Source organism: Fringilla coelebs (genome assembly GCF_963513975.1).
Source record: "Fringilla coelebs genome assembly, chromosome: 18".
Taxonomy (NCBI): Eukaryota; Metazoa; Chordata; class Aves; order Passeriformes; family Fringillidae; genus Fringilla; species Fringilla coelebs.
The window spans coordinates 13559901-13583748 of record NC_140044.1 but is presented as its reverse complement, the minus strand read 5'-3'; the positions used below and the strand labels follow the sequence as shown (position 1 = coordinate 13583748).

Below are 23848 nucleotides of genomic sequence, written 5' to 3'. Positions count from 1 at the left end.
GCACATTACATAATGCCTGTGATCTGCAATAATTGAATGCTGCCTCCCAAAAGAATTACCTCCAGCAAGCTGAAGTCTGGGTAACAACTGAACAGTGAGGCAAGGCAGAAAAAAAAGTGACCTCAGTGATCTCTCTCTGTTGTTTGTAACCCAGAGAAATATTTCCTTGGAGGTGGTGACCTGCTTATGGATTTTGGCTTTCCCAAGTAGGTGGCAGTGCTACTTCTCTGAAGAGTGGAAAATCTGCAATGTCCTGCATTCTTTTAGACACTTCCTTAATGACAGCTGTCCTACCAGTAGCCTTGTGTCACAGAGCTTGGGACAGAGAGTGCTGACTGTTGGTTTTGCTTAAAACAAGCTGTAATAAATAACCTATTGCAAAACAAAAGATCATGGTCCTTTTCTGTTGTGTTGAGATCATAAACTTGCAGTGAAATGACTGAGCTCCTGCTGTGTGCTGGTTGGTTGGAGGGTTGGGAGTTGGTTTGGGTTTTTTTCTCAAGGATTGAGAGCAGCCTGGTATGAAATATACTTGGGAATTTGAATGAAAAGTTGTTAAGCTGGGTTTGGAGTCAAGGAGTTGGTCAGATCCATCTGGGCAGGGCCTTCCTTAGGCCATGTAGTGCCACCTTTACACCAGCACCCAAAATTAATTCAGATTTATTTTTTAAAACTGGCAGGAGGCTAAGGAAGCTGAAGAACAACAACTTCCATTTAGTTACTATGAACAAAGTAACTAGATAATAAACTAAACTGAAGTGTATTTGGATCAGGACCATTAGAGGGTCACAGAGCTGGCAGCAATTTCCATGTATCAAAGTTAGGGGAGGGCTTTGCTTTCCTACTTTATCATAAACAGGGTCAAAAACCAGGATGGCTGGAGCTCAGTTTCTGGTCCTGTGCTTTGTGTCTGGGCCTGGCTATTTGTATGGTAAAACTACTGCCAAACTGAGGAAGAGTAGAAAAATGAGCATTATGGTTCCAGTCCTTTTTTGTAGCCAGGATCACAGGAGGCCTGAGCAGCCTGTGCCACCTGCCACCTTCCAAGACAGCAAACCAGACAGGCTGGTCTGGTTTGCTGTCTTGGAAAAGTCAGTTTTGGTTTTGGGAGATCCCTGTTGAAGGCTGGGGAAACATCTGCTGCTGGGAAAACAAATCCTGATGGATTAACAAGGTAATGAAAGGGAGTTTGGGGCATGGCTCTGGGCTGGGAAGGGCAGGCCCAAGGATGTGCTGCCTCTGCTGAGATAAGGCTCTGACAGAGGAGTGGAGGTAACACTGTAAAAGCTGAGCTTGTAGACACCTCCTGTGGATTTGTGTTTGCTCCAGAGCCCTCCCAGGTAACTCCTCCCCTGCCTAAGGTGGCTGATGACAGTGTCCTTCACATACAGGACATGGAGGAGCTGTGGCTGCCCATCCTTGGAAGTGTCCAAGGCTAGGTTGGACAGGGCTTGGAGCAATCTGGGATAGTGGAAAGTGTGGGCAGGGGTGGGACTGGATGAGATTTACAGAATTCCCAGAATGACCAGGTTGGAAGAGATCTTCAAGATCATCGAATCCAACCCAGCCCCAACCCCTCAACTCAACCCTGGCCCCCAGTGCCACATCCAGGCTTTGTTAAACACACCCAGGGATGGGGACTCCACCACCTCCCTGGGCAGGACATTCCAGAACTTTATCACCCTTTCCATGAAAAGCTTTTTCCCAATCTCCAGCCTGTATTTCCCTTGGTGCAGCCTGAGGCTGTGTGCTCTGGTTGTGTCAGTGCTGCTGCAGACAGAGCCCAGCCCAGCTGAGCACAGGCACCTTTCAGGAGCTGTGCAGAGTGATGAGGGCAGCCCTGAGTCTCCTTTTCTGCAGGCTGAGCACCCCCAGCTCCCTCAGGGGTTCCTCTCAGGGTTTGTGTTCCCAGCCCCTCTCCAGCCCTCCTTGCCCCCTCTGGATGCTCTCAAGTGTCCCAACCCTTCCCAAACTGGTTTAGGGGCCCTTCCAAACCAGCCTGTGATTTATGTTTGATCTTGTCTTAGCTACTTCTCTAGGGGACAAAGGCAAAGATGTCACACCAAGAGAGGCTGGGCTAAGGTGAGCAGAGCTACAGCAGCTCCTGGGACCCAGCAGCTGCAGGAGAAGCAGAAGCAGCCGGGGGTGCAAGGGCAGGAGCTCAGACACTGTCCTGGCCAGCAGGAGCCTGAGCATCAACACAGTTCTGTTGGCAAAAATACACTTGCTTTGCCAGCATTACAGGATTCCTTCAGGGAGATTTCCCTCCCTGCCATGGTTTCACAGGATCCAGGAGAGCTCCTTATCAGTGGTGCTGCCCTGTGGAATGCTGGCATGGGGGAAGGTCCTTGCTGATTCCAGGTCATGTCAGGACAGCTCACTGGTGTGACCGTGTTCGCAGGGGTCCCAGGACAAGGGAAGAGACGAGAATCTCGACTCCATGTTCAGAAGGCTGATTTATTATTTTATGATATATATTATATTAAACTATACTGAAAGAATAGAAGGAAGGATTCCATCAGAAGGCTGGCTAAGAATAGAAAAGGAATGAATAACAAAGGCTCAGACTGACTGAGACAGTCTGGACAGCTGGACTGTGATTGGCCATTAATTAGAAACAACCCCATGAGACCAATCCCAGATCCACCTGTTGCATTCCACAACAGCAGATAATCATTGGTTATATTTTGTTCCTGAGGCCTCAGCTTCTCAGGAGGAAAAATCCTAAGGAAAGGATTTTTCATTAAATATCATGGCTACACACTGGTGCCTTAAAACTTTAACTGATCGGGGGAGAGGGGGGCTTGGATCTGAAATGCAGCTCCTTAAATGAGGAGTTTTGCCAGTGACATCACTGAGACCAGGCAAGAGAGGCATTTATGTGTGCAGAATTGGTCAGGAAGCTGAGGGCTGAAGGAAGAAGTGTATAAATTAAATCAAACTTATTTGATCCATATCCCATTTCTGGAAGAACACTAACATGCTGAGAAGCTCCAGAGCTCCTATGAAATGGAGTTTTTTCTCCCTTCCCAGGTGTCTGAATAATATTCCGTGGAATTATGGCCCCAGTCCTGCAATGAGGTCTGCATGGATAAAACCAGGGGCCACATCAGTAAATTGGAAAGACTTTCACATTTCTCTCATTGAAAAGGTTCACACTTTATAGCAACAGTAACGAGTCCCTTTGCTGAGGATGAAGTCTGTAAGGGTCATCACTTGCTATGTCTGATTCAACATTCCAGCTTTCCCTTCAGTATTCTCTGATTAACAGGACCTATATCAGAGATTAATATCTCTACTTATATCTTAATTATGAAAGCGAATCTGAAGAGTTTCTACTTCCTTACCAGTATGTGCTTGTTTAACTACTGCTTGGTCAAGGAAAATCCATTGTATTGGCCATGAAAGTGTTTTCTTTCTTGGGTAAACTCAACAAGGAAACAAGAATTTTTTCAATTCTCATTAAACATATATTTGTTTAAATTGGTGACACAATAATCAGAGCAGTTCTTTCAAAACTGCATCTTCCATGTATTATTTTTACCAAGGTTGTACTTAATCCTTTAACATTTTGTGTTCACTCCTGTTTTGTGCCAATTCACTGTACCAAGGAGACACTGCTCCACACGACACAGCTCCTGTTGTGGCGTGCAGTGAGCAGGGATATTAGACCTGGTGTAATACTGATGCTCTGTTTGCAGTTGTTTTTGATTCATTTACCAGCTCCAGAAATAGCTGCCCTATTTGTAGTCATGCTGCAGGCTTTAATATATTCAGCATAGCCATGGCTGTGAATGCAGCAGGGAGAACAAGGGGCTCGTTAGTGGGGAGATGATTGGGGTAGATGTGGGAATTGCAAATTGGAGTATCTGTGAGAGAGTAGTTTGTGTCCAGGTTTGTTGGCTGGAATCTGTGGTCTGAGCTGTTGTGGCTTCATCCCCACAAAATCCTTTCTTCTCCTCCACCCTGCTCACAACAGCCACATTTGCTGCCCAAAGCTGGCAGTGACACTTGGGAGATGTTTGAGCCAAGATGTGCAGAAGATGCCACTGCAGGCCAGAGTCACGGACACCTCTGTCCTTTGAGCACCTCTGGAAATCCCAGCCCAGGTGTACTTCCTTCTGCTGCCTTAAGCAAGGCCCTCAGGTACTCTGCTCCATCAGAACTGGAAAAAATGCTCGTGTTTGGGGTCACCTCTGAATGAACCATTATGTCCCATCGGGGAATGGGGATGCTCTGCCACGGGGTTCCTACAGCCCTCCTCGTGTCACCAGCTGCTCTCTCCCATGTTGGGGCTTATAAAAAAGAGAGGGGCAGATAGTAATAGGACAAGACGGAATGGTTTTAGACTGAAAGAGCTGAGATTTTGGATGTTGGGAAGGAATTCTTCCCTGTGAGGGTGGCGAGGCTTGGAAGTGTCCACGGCCGGGTGGGACGGGTCTTGGAGCACCCTGGGATAGTGGAAGGTGTCCCTGCCCATGGCAGGAGTGGCACGGGCTGGGCTGTAGGGCCCAGCCCCGGGGGTGGCTCCGTGCTGTCCGTGTCCCCCGGTCACTGCGGGGCCCGGCGGGGGCGAGCCCCGGGGTCGCGGGGCTGGGCGGGGCCCCGGGCGCGCCAAGCTCCGCCCCCTATGGGCGGTGCCCGGTGACGTCACCGCCGCTCCGCCGCAGCCCCAGCGCAGACGGAGCCGCCCGGTCCCGGTGCCGTCCCGGTCCCGCCGCGATGCCCTCGGACCGGCCCTTCAAACAGCGCCGCACCTTCGGTGAGCCGGGACCGGCCGCGCGGGAGGGAGAGAGGGAGGGACGGACGGACGGACGGACGGACGGACGGACGGACGGACGGACGTGGGGATCTGCCCTGCGCCGCCCCCGCCGTGCTGCCCTGCGGGGCGGCTCCGCCCGGGCCAGGGCTCGGCCGCCGCGGGTCCCCGCCGGCGCGGCCGCGGGAGCGGCGGGGCCCGGGCCGGGGGCGGCGGTGCCGCAGCCGCCGCGGTGATGTCATCCCGGCCGGCCCCGCTCCGCTCCGCTCCGCTCCGGGGGGGCCGCACCGCACCGCGCCCGGCCCGAGCGCTGCCGGGGCCCCGGGCCATCCCCGCGGTGCCGCCGGACCGGGGTCACTGGGGCGCGGTGGCGGCCGCAAGGCGCCGTGCAATGGCCGGGACGAGGGTGGTGGCCGGGTGTCCCTTTTGCCTGTCAGAACACAAAGACCTCCCCAAAAATCGCCTCCCGCGCTCCCCGTCTCTCGGCTTGGGGCGGTTGTTGTTCCACGCCCGCTGTGATGGTTGTGGAGACACAGCGGAGTCAGTGCTCACGTCCTCCCCACCCCTTTGTCAGAGGAGCGTGCTGGGGACGCTCAAAAGGTGAGGAGGTGACTGTAGAAAATCCCAGATTTTTATCTCCAGACCCGACAGCGGAATCCGAGGAAACACCGACTGCTGTTTCCCTTGACCTTTGCAAGCTGGCGCAGGGGTGTGGGTTTCTGGCAGGTTAAATTCCTGGGGAAGGGGTAGCATTTGAGCTTTACTCGCTGTATAATGCTGAAATCAGTGTTTTCATGCCATAAAAGAACCTCATATTTTGCCACACACTATCCAAACGCAGGTGAGGGCGTTTCCTACATGAGTTTTAAAATTGGAGCTTTTGTCTGCTGAAAACTGCTGATCCAGCCCCTTGCTGCTCTCTTGGAAACTGTAAATATTTGGTATTTTATTGGCACAACCCTTCTGGCCTTGAATGCTTACCCAGCCCTCCCCTGCCACACATCGAGCCAAGGGAACACGCACAAACAAGAACCAGCCGAAGCCTGGGAGCTTGGGATCCTTGCTGGGACCCTGCTGTGCTCTCCTGAGCTATGTCTTAAAACCAGCAAAGTCCTAAATCAGCCCCTTAGTAACTACCTACTGTTAAACTGGTGAGAATCAGCTTCTTATGGTTAAGAAGAGACTGGTTTGTCTTTGTGGATTGCTCAGACTTTCTTTGAGCCAGAAGGAAAACAAAATCTGAGGCTCAGAGCAGTTGAAAGAAAGCAGGATTAAAATAGCCCAGGAGGGACAGAGGGGGTGAGGGAGTTTGGTGCCGGCAACTGCAAGTGCTCCTTGTTTCTCTGTACTTTCCTCTGCCCTTTTGCTCTCTCAGCTGACTGGGCTGCAGAGCTGAGCCAGGAGGAGGAGGAGGAGGCCTGGCAGCCCCCGCAGTTGCTTTGGGTCAGGGCTGGAATTACTCTGTTGGAGAAAGTAAATACGGCTTGTTTTTGTCTTTGAATCATTACACAACAGGAGCAGGAAGCGATTGTTTACAGTGCAGTTGGAGAGGGCTGGTGGAAAACATCTCCAGCGATTCTGTGCCCTCAGAATGGCTTAATTTTTAAGGCTTCAAAACTTTACAGAAATGGAACGGTTCCAAAAAAGCAGTGAAAAGGCAGAGTCAGGGCTATGGCTGTTTACAAAAGGCACCCAGGCTCCAGTTTCATGGCAAGTGGCTGCCTTAGGTCTTGGGCTGCTGCTCCTCAGTGAAGATTCTGCTTTCCTCAACACCTCTGTTCCCCCTTCTCGTATTTTTGGAATTTTTCTGTGAATTCCTTTTGTATGTTCATTTGCTTGGTCTTGGGTCTCTCCTGAGTAAAATTTCCTGATTTCTCTTCATCACTGATGAGGACTTGAGAAGGGGCCTGGCTGGGGAGCAGCAGGGGTGTGACCCGAGGCGTGTGGAGGGCAGGGAGCAGCGGCTCCTGCCGTCACCTCGGCTGCTGTCCCTGCCGGCAGGTGAGCTCTGTCCCCGGCCCTGGGCAGCAGAGCATCCTTGCTGTGGGTGCAGAGCTAAAATGGGGCAGCACCCTCTGCATCCATGTGCTGAACCCAGAGGCTGAGGCGTGTTCAGATCTGTTGCAGGAGTCCAAAACAATTCCCAGAAGAAAGCTGTGGTCTGTGTCAGAGGAACAGGCTGTCCCGGCAGCAGTGAGAGCGCGCAGCGGCCTGACGACACCGCTGCACTTCCCGAAAGGAGCACGAGTCCTTGGGAGCAGTGTCCCGCTGCTCCTGAGCAGGGTTTGCACTGGGCTGGCAGCAGCTGCCAGCTGTGCCTTCAGTGCAGCACAGACCCAGCTGGTGATGGACACGGGCCCGGATCCTGGGCTGGCCGGGTGACCCAGAGCGCCTCGGCCCCGTGTGCGGCAGGAGCAGAGGCAGGAACACACCTCCCTGTGTCTGCTGGCTCAGCTGGAGCCCCTGGCTTGGGGACAAACACAGAGGTTTGACCTCAGCCTCTGTGGACAGAGTGTTCCCATCCCAGGTTCCATCCTCTGGGAGATCTGCCCTTGGCTGTGGGAAGCCGCTCCTCTTCAGAGGAAAGGCAGGGGTGGGTGTGGAGCAAATCCCCTCTTGGCTCCGGGGAACGGTCCTGGGGACTCACCCAGTGCGAGCCAGCTGCGTCTGTACCCACTGAGAGACCAGCAGTGCCTGAATTGTCTGCCTCACACACCATCCTGGGCTTATCACAGCAGTTCTGCTCGTTGGTGGCTTGGAAGAACATCTGGATATTGATGTGAGGTTGGTCCGTGAGCCCTCGCTGGCCCTTGGCTGGTCCTTGGCTGTCTGTGCTCTGGCTGTTGTGCTTTGAGAGCTTTGGGATTCCTTGAGAGGAGGATGCTGCTCCAAGCTGCTGCTTAGCTGCCTGTGTCTTGGATTAATTACTGAGGACATTCTGTGACTTGACTGGATGTGGGGGTAATTATTGAAGAACTGAACAGGCTTCCAGAACAAAAGCCAGACTGACATGTAGACCACAAATTTTGATTTTTTAATTTATTATTCTTTTATATAACACAAGGTCCTGACTGGCAGCCAGGAATAATAAAACCTGTGTGTTTTGTTCATTACTTTTTTTTTTTTTCCACTATAAAAACTTTAGATCTTCCTTTGAGCCAGAAGGGTGGAGACTGGTGAATCCAGAGGCTGTCAGGGTGGTAGGCCCTTGCCACCTCTGTCATTGAGTAGCCATGAGCCATGGATAAGTCATGTGCCTTGGCTTTGGTGTTCCTTCTGTGGTCAGTCCCAGCGGGGGTCACAGCCAGGAGAGTCACCTGGGAGGTCTCACAGTGTGTCACCCGCTCCCTCGGGGACATGCTGTGGCTGACTGGCAGTGTGTAAACACTACCAGCTCTGTCTTGCTGTTGTTTGCTGCCTTTTGTCCTCAGAAGGGTGTTTAAGGCTGTGAGAGAAAATGCAGGAATGTGAGAGAAAATGCAGGAATGAATTCAAGACTCTGGCACGTGTCCCCAAAGGATCTGTGCACGTCCAGGCCTGTTTGTGCAGTGAACTGTGCTGGGCAAAGGCTCCTGGTGCCTGCAGGTGCACAGTGGGCTGCAGCAGAATACAGTGCTGCCAGCAGTGCCAGGCCTTTCTTTGAGCAGTTTGAGGTGTCTTGAGTAGCTCTGAGAAATCTGAGAGTGTTCCTGCTGTCTTGGAGATGGATGGGGATGGATGGGAAGGTTGTCCAGGTGGAAGGTCATGCAGCAGGCAGAGGGAAACCCTGGCACAGCAGCCTCCCAAGGGTACAGAGGGAACTTGCTGTTCCTTTTCCAAGGATAGTGAAACTGTGATTAAATGTTGAGCAAAAAACCAGTTCCTTATCTGAAACTGTGATGTAAATGCTCTGTTTGCCATCCTGACATGACAAAGAAGGTGCTGCCCATTTCCCCCTCATGCTCAGAGGGTGCAGTGAGTTTTAAGCTGTTTGGATGATTGGAGGTCCAGTGCTCATCCTACACACCCCATGGCAGGGGTGGGTCACAGAATCCCAGGATGGTTTTGTTTGGAAGGGGCCTTAAAGCCCATCCCATTCCACTCCTGCCATGGCAGGGACACCTCCCACTGTCCCAGGCTGCTCCAGCCCTGTCCAGCCTGGCCTTGGGCACTGCCAGGGATCCAGGGGCAGCCACAGCTGCTCTGGGCACCCTGTGCCAGGGCCTGCCCACCCTCACAGGGAAGGATTCCTTCCCAGTATCCCATCTAACCCTGCCCTCTGGCAGTTTAGTGCCATTCTGCCTTGTCCTGTCACTCCAGTGGTGCTGTACAACCAGAGCACAAATGTCTTGACATGTATTTAGAGTGCACAGTTGTGGTGTGGCTCTGCTTGATCACGAGCTGAGCCCTTATCATGATTTGCCAGATGCAAATGCTCATTCCTGGAGCCAGGCTCAAAATCGTACTGTTACACTTTTAAACTGCTAAGAAAAATGAAGGTGTTTCCTCTTTGTTTTAAAAGCCATTTTCAGGGTGTGTTCTGGAGCCAGGAAGATTGGGAATTTTTGCAAATGAATAAGGCTGCTGAAATTCTTCTGCAGTGACAGAGCCCCAAGAACCTGGCATTCCAAAATCCTCCCAGACACTGCACATCTGGTACTGCAGCTGTAGTGATGGGAAGGAGAGTGATGAAGACAGAGCATCCACTGCTCCATGTTTGTGCTGGTAACAACTTCCAGGGATGGTGGAGCTTCAGGCTGCACCGTGATGCAGAGATCTGTTTTTATAAGTTCAAAGCTTTTAGGTTCAGGGCAGTGTAGGTTTGGTCCTGAGTCATTTCTTCTGTCTGGAGCACTCAGCTTTGCAGACAGACAAATAAAATAAACCTGACAGTCAGAAGCATGGTCAGGTCTCTGCAGTGCTGCTGTCCTCTGTAGCCTGGGACAAGCACCCTTCCCTCCTGGATGTGGGAGTCTCCTCTTACTCCTCCCACAGCACCACTGGCCTGAGAAGGAGCACTGGGCAAGGACAGCTCAGGTCAGGTGCTGGGTGAGCCATGACACACTCACAAATTTGGGTGTTTCCTGGTGGTTAGAGGTGTCTGGCCTTAGGGTGGTGTGATATTACAGAAATAGTCATCTGGAATGACCTGCATAACTGGCCTGTGTCTCCAGCACCTGCCAGCTCATCCCACACACATCCTGATTTCAAACCCTCCAATTCCTTCTCTCCTGGCAGGAAATCTCTTGTAGAGAAGTCCATGCTCTAGCAGCACTCTACCCTGCTGTGGGACTGGCCACAGCAGCTTCTTGAAGAAACATGTTCATTTTTGCATCTGCTTCAGATCTTAGGCAGGTCCCTCTCCAGGCTGGCTGGCAGGGTGTTGTGGGGATGGCAGGGAGAAGCCCCAGGGCCAGCAGCCTGCTGGAGGTGCCAGGGATGTCTGTCCACTCCAGAGCTGTGGGACACTGGGAGAGGCTCCTGGCTGCATTTCTGGTCTCTGCTCTCCACACACAGCCCTTGCCCAGCTCAGGAGCTGGTGATCTGGGAGCACACTGATGATGTTTCCAGGTGGGATTTGCTCTTCCTGGTGTTTTCCTGACAGCATTCCTGCTGGGCACAGGCAGCAGGGCCTCTCCCTGTCATCCCTCTGCTGCCTTGGCACTGCTGCCTGAGCACTGCCTGTCTGGAATCTCCTGGAAATTGGTGCCCCTTATGCAACAGCACTGTTGGAGGACTTGCCATGTGTTTTCCTTCCGTCCCACCATCTGTATCTTTTGTCTGCTGAGGCTCCTTTGCATCCAGGACTGTCCTTTCATCCCGTGCCTGCACAGTGCCCAGCACAGCAGGGACCTGGCTCCCGTGGCCAGGGCTCCTGGGCACAGCTGATAAAAAAGGTTCATGTTTGCAAAGTGTGCCTTAAAATTTTCCACTGTTGTGCCATAATGATCTCATCCTGCATTGCCATGGGATACACCGTGTGCTCGCATCTTTTGGAGCACAGCTTGGGAAGGACCTCAGTCAAGAAAACAGCCAAGATTCTGGTGTTTTGGGCAATTTGCAAGCTTTGCTGTTGGTACTTAACAGTTGAAACAGCAGTTGGAGGAGAAATAGGCAATTTCCCGGCATATGCAATGCTACAAAAATACTCCTATCTTTCAGTAGGCCCTAGCAGAGAAGTTTCCCTGGGAATAACCAATAAAATTGTGTGGTTTTTATCTTGCTGCCTTCTTGAGATCTGCCATCCTGGCCTGGGGAGAAGTCTGGCTTCCCTCACGGCAGAGATGTGGTGCCACAGCTGGAGCAGGGATGGGGCTGTTCCCTCTCGTGCAGGGGAGCTCTTTGCTCAGCTCCTGACAGCAGCAGGAGCCCCCCAGCCCCTCTGGTGCTGCACTCAGGGCTGGTGTTCTGCTGGAGAACATGGGTGGGGACAGGGCTGTGCAAACAGCTCTGGTTTGCCCTGCACATTGGCTAAGGATTAGCTGTGCCAGGTGCTGCAGGGATGGGGACAGTCTCACTTCAGCACAGCTTGGGAGAGCTGCAGGGGGAGAGCAAAGCTTGTAAGATCAGGCCTGTTGTGTGTGAATGTGAGTGTGCAAACACTGCAGGGGCTGGGCTGGGGGATCCTGCCTGTCCTCAGCACCGTGGGGGCTCTGGTGCTGGGCTGGCACCTCCAGCCAGGTTTCTCTGAAATGCCCTTTAACCATTTTCTCTGTATTCCTGTGACTTAGAGTACACTGTATAGACACTGAATTAAGGCTGGTATTTATAGCTGCTCCTGCTGTGTGATGTTGATGCTTTCATGAGTCACAGGCTCAACCCCTGGCTCCCACCCCAGGCTGAGCAGGGTGTGGGTGACCATCACTATCTCTGTGCCTCAACTCCTGTGTGCACAGGAATCACCCCGGGGTTGATGCAGCTTTTCCTGATTGCCAAGCCTGCTTGCTTGGCTCTCCCAGGCTAGGATGGGACAGTGTGCTCTTTAGCAGCGCTTCAGGTGTCCTGGAAACTTCTGCCTGTAGTTTCAGGAACCTGAGCACCTTAGGTGGGATTGCTCCCAGCTGCCTTCCCGAATGGAGTTCCTGAAGTGAGCGATTCCAGAGGAAGGAGTGCAGTGCTTGAGGTGGTTGTAGCTGCAATCCATGGAGCTGCTGCAGGGATCCAGCAGCCCCTGCTGCCATTCCCCTGTGTCACCTGCAGATCAGTTCCTGCCACAGGCTCCCCTGAGCTCAGGAAGGCTGTGAATGCCCTGGAGCTGCTGGCCAAAGGGAGCCGGTCCTGAGCATCTGGCAGGTTTTAAAGGGTGGCACAGGGGAGCTGAGAGCTCTGTCACTGGTGTCTTGTGCCCTTATTCCTCCTGAGCACGGAGTCAGCAAGACCTGGAAGGATCTTTCTGCAGCAGGCACCCTCTGCCCAGGGCACCCCGTCTGCTCCCCATGGGGACAGAGGACTGTGGTCCCAGGGCTGGGGTCCTGAGGCACTGATGTGCAGCTGGAGCGATGATGGACCCTCTGCCTCTCTGAGGGGCATCTTTTCCAGTGTCATGGGCAGGGGGCACCTCTGTTCCCACTGTGTGGATGGAGGTGCTGATGCCTTCTGTCATCGTGTGCTGTCGCTGGTGACGCTGCCAGGGAGCAGGGAGGGATGTCTGGCATGTGGCTGCCCTTTGGCACACGCAGCCTGGGCTAGGTGGGTGCTCCAAGATCACCTTCATTTCCTAGCCATGGTGGCATGCCTTCAGCAGATTCCTTCTCTGACCCTTCTCACAGTTACCTGAGTTGTTGGGGCTTCTGTGCAAACAGTCCTGTGGCCTTGCAGGGCAGCACAGGGTGTTTGGGAGAGAAGCAGGCTAGGGTGACACTGAAGCCAGGATGACTGGCCAGACTGAGGACACAGCTCTGCAGGCTCTGTTAACCCCCAGAAGTCTGAGCTGGCTGCAGCCAAGCTGCTGGAATTTCCATGGTGATCAGTGTGGTTCAGCTGAGCTCTGGATCTCTGGATCTCCAGGCTTTTGGATGCATTCCTGAACATGTGGGAATGGGGCTCTGTGGGAGGGGGCAGCTCCAGCTGGGGGCTGCTGGCACCGTGTCCTTCAGCAGGGCCAGGAGGTGTCTCTGTGCCACTGTCACATGTGCTGCTGATGTCTGTGTGACTCCTGGCTGATCGGTACCTCAGGGGAAATTGTCTCTATCACAAGGATGACTCTGGATCCCTGGAGCACTGGATTGGATGAAAAGGAAACATGAGAAGCTGCATCTTCAGTCATAAACCCCAAAACAAATATGCCTGAATTTTTCATGAAATCCAAATAATCTTGCTGTGTGTTGCTTGCCTGTGGAGTCCTACAGAATAAAAGATCTAACAGTTCCTAGCAGGGTGATATTTTCCTCTCGAGGAAGCAGAAATGGTGCTCAAAACTTTCTATGATCTGGTGATTTTGTAGTCCTGTTGCTTTTAAAGAAACTCCAGTTTCTTCCCAAAGTCATATCTAGCCAAATCCAACATATAAGCAATAAAGTTTTATTGAGTGCTCAGAGGAGAAATTATCAGTGTTTCTGAGGAGAAAACACTCAGACACATGGACTTACCCTGCCCTCCATTCTCCCAGTGGGCCATGGGGAGCTGGGGCTGTGTGAACTGGTGGGGGGAGCTGGGTGTGCCAGGCTGATCCTGGAGAGCTCCTGCAATACCCAATCTCTTTTCTAGGCAGTGCTTAGTCACTGACCTTCACCCCTGGCTGAGCTTCTGGGCATTTCAGATGTGGGCTGTGAAGCACTTCCAGAGTAGTGGCAGTTCAGGAGGAGGGCAGGTCTGGTGTCCCAGGAAGAGCAGGGACAGAGAGAATGTCCTGGCTCTGGTACTGCTTCTTCCTCTGCTTTCTGCTGCTCTGAGTTGTGGAAAGAGGAGAGCACCTTGGTAAAGCAGTGAGGGGTATGGGAATTCTCCTGCAAACTGGAAGAGTGCACAAGCTTTGTGTGCTGCCTTTTGTGTGTGTCAATAAACTCTGGAGGAAAATGGAATAGAAATAGAAAGTGTGAGAACAACTGCAGCAGAAGTCTTTCTGTATGTGAGTCATCTCCTTGCTTAAGGTTTTCTTCCTTCCTCCAGACCCAGAAATACTTTCTGTCAGGCCGAGAGCTGTTGTAGCTGCTCCACAGATGTGTGCTAGGGAAGGAGTCCTCCTTGGCGAGGTGCAGCTCTTGTGGAGCCAGGCACTGTGCCAGAGAGTGCTTGGAAGTGAGAAACAGGCAGGAGGAAATGGCTAAAACGGAGAATTGTCTCCCTGGGGGAAGCATGCAGGAGACACGAGGAGCCTGAGCTTGCAGAGCGCAGCCCCCAAAGCTGTGCTGCTGCCCTGCTCCCGCTGCCAGGAGCTGCATGTGCTCAGGGTGGATTTCAGTTAATTTTGTTAGCTTTGTGGTGTGCTGTCACTCTCCTGATTCCCAGGTGTGCTGCCCAGTTTTGCCAGGCAGAGTGGCTGTGCCAGCCTGGGGTGTTTGGGGCAGTAGGAGCCCATGAAGGGGGGCTGCTCTCTGAGCTGACATCTGGCTCAGAAAAGGCTGGGGAGCAGAATGTGCATTCCTTGGGAAATGTCTCTCTCTCTGGGTCAGCCTGTGGCTTGCAGGGTGGGTCCCTCAGTTCTGCCTGCCCTGGCACACCCAGGTGTTCCTAACTGGATTTCTTCTCTCCCTGCAGCGGATCGTTGTAAGGAAGTGCAGCAGATCCGAGAGCAGCATCCAAACAAGATCCCGGTGAGTGAATTGTTCTCACTCTTGGGTCAGGCTTTGTTCTCAGGACCCCTCTGTGCTCCTGGGGGGCCTCCGTGGAGCTTGCAAAACTTTGCTGCCTGGAATCAGCGCAGGATGGTCCCCATGAGCCTCCAGTGCCTTGTGTGTGCCAGCTGCTCAACAGCAGATGTGTCCTCTGCAGTGCAAAGGACGGTCTGGCTCTAAAGCTCCGTGCTGCCCTGGAGGCAGGGGGCTGATTTCATCTCAAATCTATTTCCAGGCGAGTGCAGTAGGAGAAAACTCTGAAATGCCTTTTGTTTTGGTTGTAGTGGCTACCTAATTTGTCTTGGATAACCTGGTAAGGATTTCTCTGCCCAGAGAAGGGTGTGTGGGCTGATCTTTGCTGCACTGAAAGCACAGAGTCTCTTTTAGGATCATTCATACCCATTCTGTGCTGTCCAGCACCTGTGGTTGGCAGGCACAGGTGAGACACCATGAACCTGCAGCTCTTCCTGCCCATGTCACACCTGATATGCTGAGTTGCTCTTTGGCTGTGAGTGGGCTTTTGAGTTCCTGCCTGAGCATTTGCTTCTCTTCCTGAGAAGATGGAGAACTTAGAGGAACATCCTGTTCCTAGAAGTGTCCAGCACCAGGTTGGACAGGGCTTGGAGCAGCCTGGTCCTGTGGCAGATGTCCCTGCTCACCTTTAAGGTCCCTTCCAACCCAAACCATTCCATGATTCAATTAAATTATGTACCTGGGGCTTGCTCAGCTTACTGTTTGCTATATCACAGCATCTCTGACCAAAAAGATAGGATTCCTCATTCAGCTCCCTCTCAGTGTTGGATGAACATCAGCCTTGTCTTAAAATTGTAAACTATCAGCATTTGGCCTTCAGGACTGAATGTCTCAAACTGCTCTTGGCCCTTCTTAGTCCACTTCTGCCTCACTCTTGTTATGTTTTTAGCACAGTGTTTTCCAGCCAGAAGCATTCTTTGCTCTTTTCCCACCCCCCCATGGTGTTCATGTGATGTTCACATGTTTCCAGCTCAGCAGAGCAGGGCCTGTCCCTCACAGCACCTTGGCTACCAGTACTCCAGGTTGCCAACACCTGGATTGGCCTCTGCTTTTAACGGGGTTTTAATGGCATCAGACTGGCTCTGCATTTCTCCAGAGCTGTGGCAGAGCTCATTGCAGTGCACTCAGGCTCTGGCAGTAAGGCCAGGCTATAAATAAGTTGTACATAAAATGCACACATGTGCCTGTATCAGGTGCCTGCATACAAATGTGTGTTGCTTGGGGAATGGACAGAAGGGGCCAGAGCTGTGCATCCACAGGCAGAGTTTTATGGCATTACTGGGACATGGTGGGAGAGCTCCCGTGGCTGGAGTGCTCTTTGTGTTGGGGTCACCACCACAAGAATCAGGTGGTGAGAAGGGTCATGAAGGCTCGTGGGGTGCAGCCACGTTTGTGTCACTGCTGTCTCTGAAGGCCTGGTCCCCATTAGACCCCAACACCAGCCTGGGGCTGTCTCTTCTCTGCCAGGGCAGGTTTCGGTGCTGGGCAGTGATCAGAGCCTCGAGCAGGAGGTGGTGTGGGCACTGCCATGGCTCCAAGCACTGCAGGCTCATCTGTGAAAGACAGGAGCTGTGTTTTCCAAGTGATTGGTTTCCCTGGAGAGGCACTTGGAATCAGCAGAGGGGTTTGAGCCCCCAGCCCAGGGGAGTGAGGGAGACCCAAGGTCACACCCTGACTGCTGGCAGAAACCACAGCAAAGCTGTGCAGCACCTGCTGCCCTCCTGCAGCTCCAGTTCCAGCCAGAGTCCTTGGCCTTCTGCTTTCAGTCCCTTCTGCTTTGAGAGGGGGCCAGGAGGATTTGCAGAGGGCATGGCCTGGCTGTGTGCCCAGGGAGGAGCTTGTCTCTCCTGTTTCCAGGAGTGAAGCTGCAGGGAAAGCTGAGGAAGGAACTGACACGAGTTCTTGGCTTCTGTTTCACGGGAAGTCACATCCAGAGGCAGGAGCCAGGTCCCCTGTCCACCTCGTGCTGTCCCAGAGCTGCCTGCTCTGGCAGAGGGTGCTGACCAGGGCACACCTGTGGGAAGGTGAGATGGTTGTGTTGGCAGCAGGGGCTGCTCACACTCAGCTCTGCTGGGAGGAAATCTCCAGCTGCTCCTGGCAGGGCAGCTCCTCCTTGGGCAGTCAGAGCAAGCAGAGAGCTTCAGCCTTTTCACTGGGACCCCCTTCCACAGCCTCAGTACGTGTTCTCAGAATCATCTTCTGTCCTGTTAGAGCACAGGGAGCCTGTGCCCCCCACACTGTCCCTGCCTGCTCTCACCCCAGGGACCCTTCTGGAGAGGATTGAACCCTCAGAGAGTCTGAAATTGCTGGGCAGCAATGGGAGCAAACCACTTCCCAAAGCCCTGCAGGGCTGGGTTCAGGCAGGCTGGTGAGTCAGGGGCTGCAGAGGGGTGAGGGCAGGGAGGCTCTGTTGGGTTCAGCTGGGCACCCACAGAGGAGCAGGTGGCAGGTGGGAGATCCCACATAATGCCCTGCCCTGGCACAGGGGTGGATGGAAACCCAAATTACGGACTCAGAGGAAGGGACAACCTCCTCTGGGCTCCTGGGAGCACTTTTCTGGGGAGTTGCAGATCCAGTGTCCAGCACTGACGTGACTCTGGATGGATCAACACCAGAGCACCTGTGTGACCGAGGGCTGCTGCATCTGCTGCCACTAAAGCACCTGCAGCCTGCTCTGCCAGAGGGGCCAGGGTGAGGCTGGTGCAGTCTGTGTGAGGCCTGTGTGTGTCTGTGTCAGTCTGTGCCTGGCCATGGATGCCAGGGAGGTGTTACACACACACATTTGAGCCTCTGTGCCTGCTGGGAATACATTCCCAGCTCACTCCTGGGTGGACCTTGCCTCTGTTGACCACATCTGGCCATATTCCCTACCAGGCTCCCTTTCCATCTCTCCAGACTGGCCCCAGAACAATGGCTGTATTCATAAACACTGTCCAAGCCCCCTTTGCAGCAGGACCAGGACTTCAGGCTCTGCCCTGAGTGTTTCCCCTCCCCACCTGTGCCCACTGATGATTTCTGCAGAGGTCTGTGGTGGAGTCCCATGCTGAGGAGCCCCTGGCTGAAGGCAGCAGCTTGGAAGAGGATATGGGATGGGAGGTGGCTGTGGACACCACCCTGGGGCCACAGGGATGTAACTTTAGCATTTGATCATGCTTTTCCCTCCAGAGCTAGACAGGAACGTTTTGTCCATTGGCCACCTGTTCTCATAGCTGGGTTACCCAAATAGCAGCTCATGTTCTGGGAACAGAAACTCTGGGAGCTGTTCTGCATGAGAGGCTCTGTGTCTGCTCAGGGCACGAGGCAGCTGCTGCTCCAGGAGCCAGGACAGCCATTGCATCCCATTCTTGGATTAATCTAAAGGTGGTTCCTCTTGGGATGGCTCTGGCTGGTCATGAGAGACACCAGCCTCTGGTGCTGCTCTTGTGAGAGCTGAGGCATCACCCAGGTGTGCAGGGCCCTCTCTGCAGGTACAGGTGGATGCACAAACAGCTGCTGTGTGCCTGCTTCTCTGTGCAAACCAAAAAGCTGAGGGGCCATCTCGGGGCTTTGGCTGCTCACAGTGACCCTGAGATGTGTCACAAAGTCTCTTTTCCCAGCCTGGTGGTCGAAGGAGTCAGAGCTCTTCAGTTCTCAGTCTCAATGTTCTTTATTGTTTCTTATCTATAGGATTCATTCTCCTGCCCTGATGAGGTCCATCCAGCAGGACAGACAGAGGCACTCTGCCTCTGCCTGCCCCTGGGGCAGTGTTATCTTTTTGTACTAAAAAGTCTGTGTACAATATTTACAATAACTTTCCAATACCCATCACCTATGTTAGACAGTGAGCTTCTACTCTAAACCAATCCAAAAATGTCACCTTCATAGCAGAAGATGGAGGCCAAGAAGAAGAAGGAGAAAGGCTGGACACACCCAGATTCCTCCATCTTGCCCCCTGAAACCCCATTCTAAAAACCTCAAAGATCTATTTTTCACCCCATGACAAACTAATTATTATTCTACTTAAACTTTTATGGCCTGTAATTCTCCATGTAAGGTTGGTAATTGTTTTTCCCAAGGGCTAAATCAAAGGCACAGCGGTCTTGGGCTCTGTGCCAAGGTCTCTGAGCCCCCTGGGCAGGGGCTTGAGTCCTCCAGGGCAGCCAGAGGAATTTCCTGGGTTCCCACAGGGCCACTGCTGCCCGTGTGTTTCCCAGCAGCATCCTTGTATGTGGCTGTTGGAAGTGCTCCTCTCCCCACAGCCAGAATACTCACCTGTCCTTGTAAGATTCAAGTTAGATGCAGTAGGATGGTTCTGCTCATCTCATCCTCCCTGTGCCCTCCTTGGAGGGGTGCAGGGTTGGTGGGGGATGTCCCAGTGCATGATTTAGTCTGTTGCAGAAAGTGGTTCTTTAATCAGATCCTCCTTTGCCAGAGAGGGTACCTGGTGCTCCCATGCTGCTGGCCCAGGTGCTGGGCTGCCCTTGGGTGGGATTTGTCCAGGCTGGGCTCTGCAGAGCTCCCAGCAAGGTGCCTCAGCCCCTCCTCTGGGAAGTGCCTGGGGGGCTCCTCAGCCCTTCCCAGCTCCTGGGGACCCCGCACTGTTCCAGCCGGGGTGTCTGATCCACCTCTGGGGGAGGCTGCACAGTTCCACTCCTGCTGCTGCTGCTGAGGTGTCCACCAGGGATCCAAGGGAAGGGAAATCCGTGTTCCCAGAGGTTCCCTGGTCCTTGTGGCTCCACAGAGCCATCTCCTGGGGATCCTCCTCTCTGCACGCTGCTCCGTCCCTCTGCTGCCAAAAGCCATTTGCAGTTCTCCAGTATTTTTGGAAAGGACCTGGGAAAAAAAATTATGGCAATTCCTTGACTTATAGTGAAAAATAATGTTCAGTCTCAGGTGGGAGAGGATAATGGGCTGATGAGTATCCAAGAGTCTCTCTGTGGGGAAAGCAACAGGTTACTGGAGAGATGTGAGAGAGCATCACTGCAATGGCAAGATACCAAGCTGTATATTCTTCACTTATTTTCATTTTTCTTAAAAGTACATTCCCTATTTTAACTTCCTGCCACTTTGTTTCTCAGAATACAAAGGTACCTTTCCAGGCTGCTTTAGAACAGCAATTGTAGCTGTCAGCAAACAACTTCACAGAAGAAAATCATTAACTATAATAGCAGGAAAAAGGATCAGAATCCATCATTCAACCATTTCAGAGTGTAGGGATGGTTAGAACTTTTCCAAGCAAGATGTCTGGCAGAGGAGGACGGGCTGGGCTGTCCCTGTGGTGACACGGTGCAGGAGTGCCTGGGAAGCTCAGTGCACAGCTGGTTTCTGATCCTTTTCAGTCAGTGTCTGACTGTTAACATGAGGAGTGGGACTGGAAACCCAATTGCCCCCTCTCTGAAGGAATGCCTGAGTGGCTTCACTGGGTCTTGTGAAAACTGCTTGCTTGAGAATATCCACAGCTGTTCCTGAGCAGGCAGAGGGATGCTGAACGGCAGCAGGAAGGAAAGTGCATCATGAGCTGTCTGTAGCTCAAGCCAGCAGAACCTGTGGGTTCTGTCAGTCAGAAAGTGATGTTAAAATATTTCACTCCTCTTCTGATGTCCTGCATTGCCAGAGGACAAGAATCTATATCAGTCCAGTGGTGCCCACTGTTTCTCAGCCAGCCAGAGCACTTGGTGCTTCAGGTCATTGTTCTGGACAGTGTTCATGCCTGGCTCAGGCACAGGTGATGGATGAAGAGCCACCTGCAGCCAGCCTGGTGCTTACTGCTCACGTCCTTTTTTTGTTGTGTTTCCTGTGAGGGCGAAGCAAAGTGATGCTGTACCTCAGCTTTTCTACCCATGCTAGTGGGATTTGTATCTGACCTTGGGACCAGCGTGTGGGGCACTATGAACATGACTAATCCTGCCCTTGACTTTCCCCCCAGGTCATCATTGAACGCTACAAAGGGGAGAAACAGCTGCCAGTGCTGGATAAGACCAAGTTCCTTGTCCCAGACCATGTCAACATGAGTGAATTGGTCAAAATAATCCGGTGAGTGGGGTGGCCTCAGCTGGCATGTTGAGAGCCTGTCCTCACCCACAGGCCACTGACTGCAGGGTGCTGGGGTGAGGGGGAGGCAGAGGCAGCTGCTGGGGGCAGGGATGGGGACGTGGCAGCCACAGCATCCCTGGGTGTGGTACAGACTGTTGTGGGGGCAGGGGAGGGCAGGTTCTGAGCACCTTGTGCAGGCCTGGGGTCTCTCCCTCAAGGGGACACTCATGAGCAATGATGGGGTCCCATCCCCTCTTTTTATTCTTCAGCTCAGAGGGAAGAGCTCCCTCTGCTTTGCCCTTGCCAGCAGCCCTTGGAGAAAGGGGCCTTTGCAGAATCCGGGCTCAGGAGGCCTTGGAGCCTCGGGCAGCTCAGCTGGACTCATGGACACCATGTCCTGTGCAGGCCTGGCCCCAAGGGGATGGCACTGCTGGGGAGGAGCTGCTGGCTCTCGGGGCACCCCCTGACCCTGCCCCTGCCGCCCTTGCCCCCACAGGCGCCGCCTGCAGCTGAACCCCACCCAGGCGTTCTTCCTGCTGGTGAACCAGCACAGCATGGTCAGCGTGTCCACCCCCATCTCGGAGATCTACGAGCAGGAGAAGGACGAGGACGGCTTCCTCTACATGGTCTACGCTTCCCAGGAGACCTTTGGCTTCTGAGGGCTGCTGTGGGTTGGCATGTGGAGACAGATGAACTGTGGCACAGAGGCCCCCGGCCTCGGAGGACAACCCAGCCAGAGGCTCACAGGAGAGGGGCCGTGCTGAGCCCCCTCCCTCCCTCCCTCCCTCCCCGTCACTGTCACCAAAGAGGCTCGTGGCGGTGTTGGACTCGCACAACCCCTCCCCTCTGTGTAGGTCAGCCCCGCTCCCCCAGGTGTGTGACACCCCCAGCCAGCCGTGCAGACCCCGCTGGGGCCCGGCCCCTGTCCCCCTGTCCCCCTGTCCCCCTGTCCCCGCGCTGCTCTCGCTGTGCTGTGTGTGCTCTGCTGCTGCCAGACCTGCTGGGCCACCTCACCCAGCACAGGGAGAGCCACCTCTGCCCCAGCACTCACAAAGGGCAGGAGGTCTGCAGAAGCAGCTAAGAGATGTTACCATTGCTCCCCAGTTTTAATTGATTTTAATTACACCCATATCAGATTCTTGGTGCTACTGAGTAGATGTAGGCGTCTCTGTAGGACTGTGGATAATGTACATCCTTTAGATTTATTTTATTGGTTTGTTTGTTTGGGTTTGTTTGGTTGTTTGGGTTTTTTTTTAGGGATAGATTGGAATGGGGAGAGGGGGAAACTTTCCTGTATTCTGTAGGTAAATAAATCAGGCTTCATTGCACTTTAAAGCATAGTAGATGTCAGAGTGGAATTTTCTTTTAATTTATACAGGTTTGCCATCTATAGTGCTGCTCTTCTGTTGACAGTTGTACCTAGATGATCTTGTTTCTTTTTTTTTTTTCTAATAAAATTGGTTTCCCTTCTCTCTGTCTCCCCATTGCATGCAATTTTTCAGTCTCACTGTGTCAAGGAGTTCACTGAAGGAATGTACTGATTTATATTTGCTATGTTCCTGTCCCTGTTTCTCATGTATTATACCACAAAAATGTATATGATAAAATCCCCCCCAGTTTAATCTATACAAAGGTATATATATATATATATATATATATAAATATATATATAAAATAAACATAAATTCAAGTTGTGTCTTGTAGGAATGTTCTGTTCCCATCTCATTTGTCTGTGTTAATGTCTCTGGTATATCAAATGTGATGTGTGTTCCCCATGTTCACTGGTGTGTGTGTACCTGCCCAGGCTACTGAGCTGGTTAATCCAAGCTGTGGAAGAGCAGCGGGCTGGGACTGAGGGGCTGGGACAAAGGGGGAAGATTGGTTGAGAGAACAGAGCTCTGAATAGTGTCAGGAAACATGGTTGTCCTTGCCCTACCTGTGTAAAGTCTCTCGTCCTTTGATTAAACTTCCTCATCTGGGAACAAAAACTTGAGGTGAAGGCATTTGTAAAGTTTGTTTCTAAGGGAAGCTTTGAGCAGTGCAGGAAATTGTGGCTTATCTGGAGCCCTCCACCAGACTTTTCTCCAGTCAAAGGCAGGAGCTGATGGTTCTTTGGCTGGTCAGTGTCTCCCTGCTCCTCAGCTCACTCTACTTCCTTTGCACTGCCCAGCAGAAAAGGGTTTGGGCACTGAAAAAACTTATGCCTTTGCCTGAGTTGCAGCTCTCTGTGCTGTCCTTGCCCTACACCTGCAGGGAATCCTGTGTCCAGGAAGGGAGCTGGTGTGAGGGACAGATCCAGCAGAGCACTGCAGGAAGATGTTGGAGGCCAGCTGGAGCACAGCTCCCAGCAGTGTAGGTGAGAACAGCTGCCCTGACAGCTGGAGCAGCTGTGGATGTTGCCCCTTGCAGCAGCCTCCTGATATTTAAACTCCAGTCCCTGAGGGAGGGTCCTCTCCATGCACCTCCCTGCAGGATGGGTGCTGCAGCTGATGGGGCTGTACACCAGCAGCCCCAGGTCAGCCCGTGGAGATGCAGATGTGCTCCAACAGCCCCACATCTGTCCTGTGCTGGGCCCAGGGCTGGAGGCTGCTCTGCAGGTGGGTCTCCCCTGAGTGGGGCAAAGGGGCAGAATCCCCCCCCCACTCCTGCTGCCCACACTGGGGATCAGCCCAGACACGGAGGGAACTCTGGCTGCCAGCACACATGGCCAGGACGTGTCCACCTTCTCATGCACCAGCATCCCCAAGTCCTTCACTCGGCTGCACCGGGCTGCTTCCCATGTGATATTGTCTTTGAGGTTTGACCACTTCCAGGATCTCTCCTCTTACTGTTTTCCAGACAGTTCTTTGCTGTTCTCTGTTCTTCCACTCTGCCCTAGGTCCCAGTGAGTTGGAAATAAAGGTGAGTAACACCTGGAGTCTCTCCCAGGGCACCCAGCAGCCCTGCTCATCCTTACACAGCTGTGTTTATCCATTCAGCTGGGACCTGCACAGCGTGGCTTCTCATACCTGCAGGTTCTCAAAGGTCTCTGAAGGGGGATGCTGCTGTCTCATCCCCTTCTCTCCATGTGGGAGATGAAAGTCAGCCCTTTCCATGTCCCCCCTGCCCTGCTGTCCTTTCATGTGCAACCCTCAGGAGGTGCTCTGTGCTTTGACACAACCAACTGCCTGGGCTTTCTGTGGGCTAATGCCTCTGGGCATTGCCTGACCAGTGATGATCCACGTGCCAGACTGGCTCCAAGGCCTGACCAGAGCTGATGGAGCGAGCCCGAGCTGAGCTGTGCAGCTGTTGT

General features: G+C 53.0%; 1 protein-coding gene across 1 annotated transcript; it reads left to right on the top strand.

Annotated features, from left to right (window-relative positions):
* The first annotated feature begins 4632 nt into the window (after positions 1-4632).
* MAP1LC3A (microtubule associated protein 1 light chain 3 alpha) lies at positions 4633-22259 on the top strand. Its single transcript, XM_084217777.1, has 4 exons — positions 4633-4762; positions 14435-14490; positions 20450-20556; positions 21053-22259. The coding sequence occupies exons 1-4, from the start codon at positions 4723-4725 to the stop codon at positions 21213-21215; spliced, it is 366 nt and encodes a 121-aa protein (XP_084073903.1). The 5' UTR covers positions 4633-4722; the 3' UTR covers positions 21216-22259.
* Positions 22260-23848: the final 1589 nt, after the last annotated feature.

Excerpts from the sequence above, each read along its gene's own strand:
- MAP1LC3A (XM_084217777.1), top strand. The coding sequence starts at position 4,723 with ATGCCCTCGGACCGGCCCTTCAAACAGCGCCGCACCTTCG. Across the intron at positions 14,491-20,449 it reads AGCATCCAAACAAGATCCCG|GTCATCATTGAACGCTACAA; the intron begins GTGAGTGAATTG and ends CTTTCCCCCCAG. Across the intron at positions 20,557-21,052 it reads GAATTGGTCAAAATAATCCG|GCGCCGCCTGCAGCTGAACC; the intron begins GTGAGTGGGGTG and ends TTGCCCCCACAG.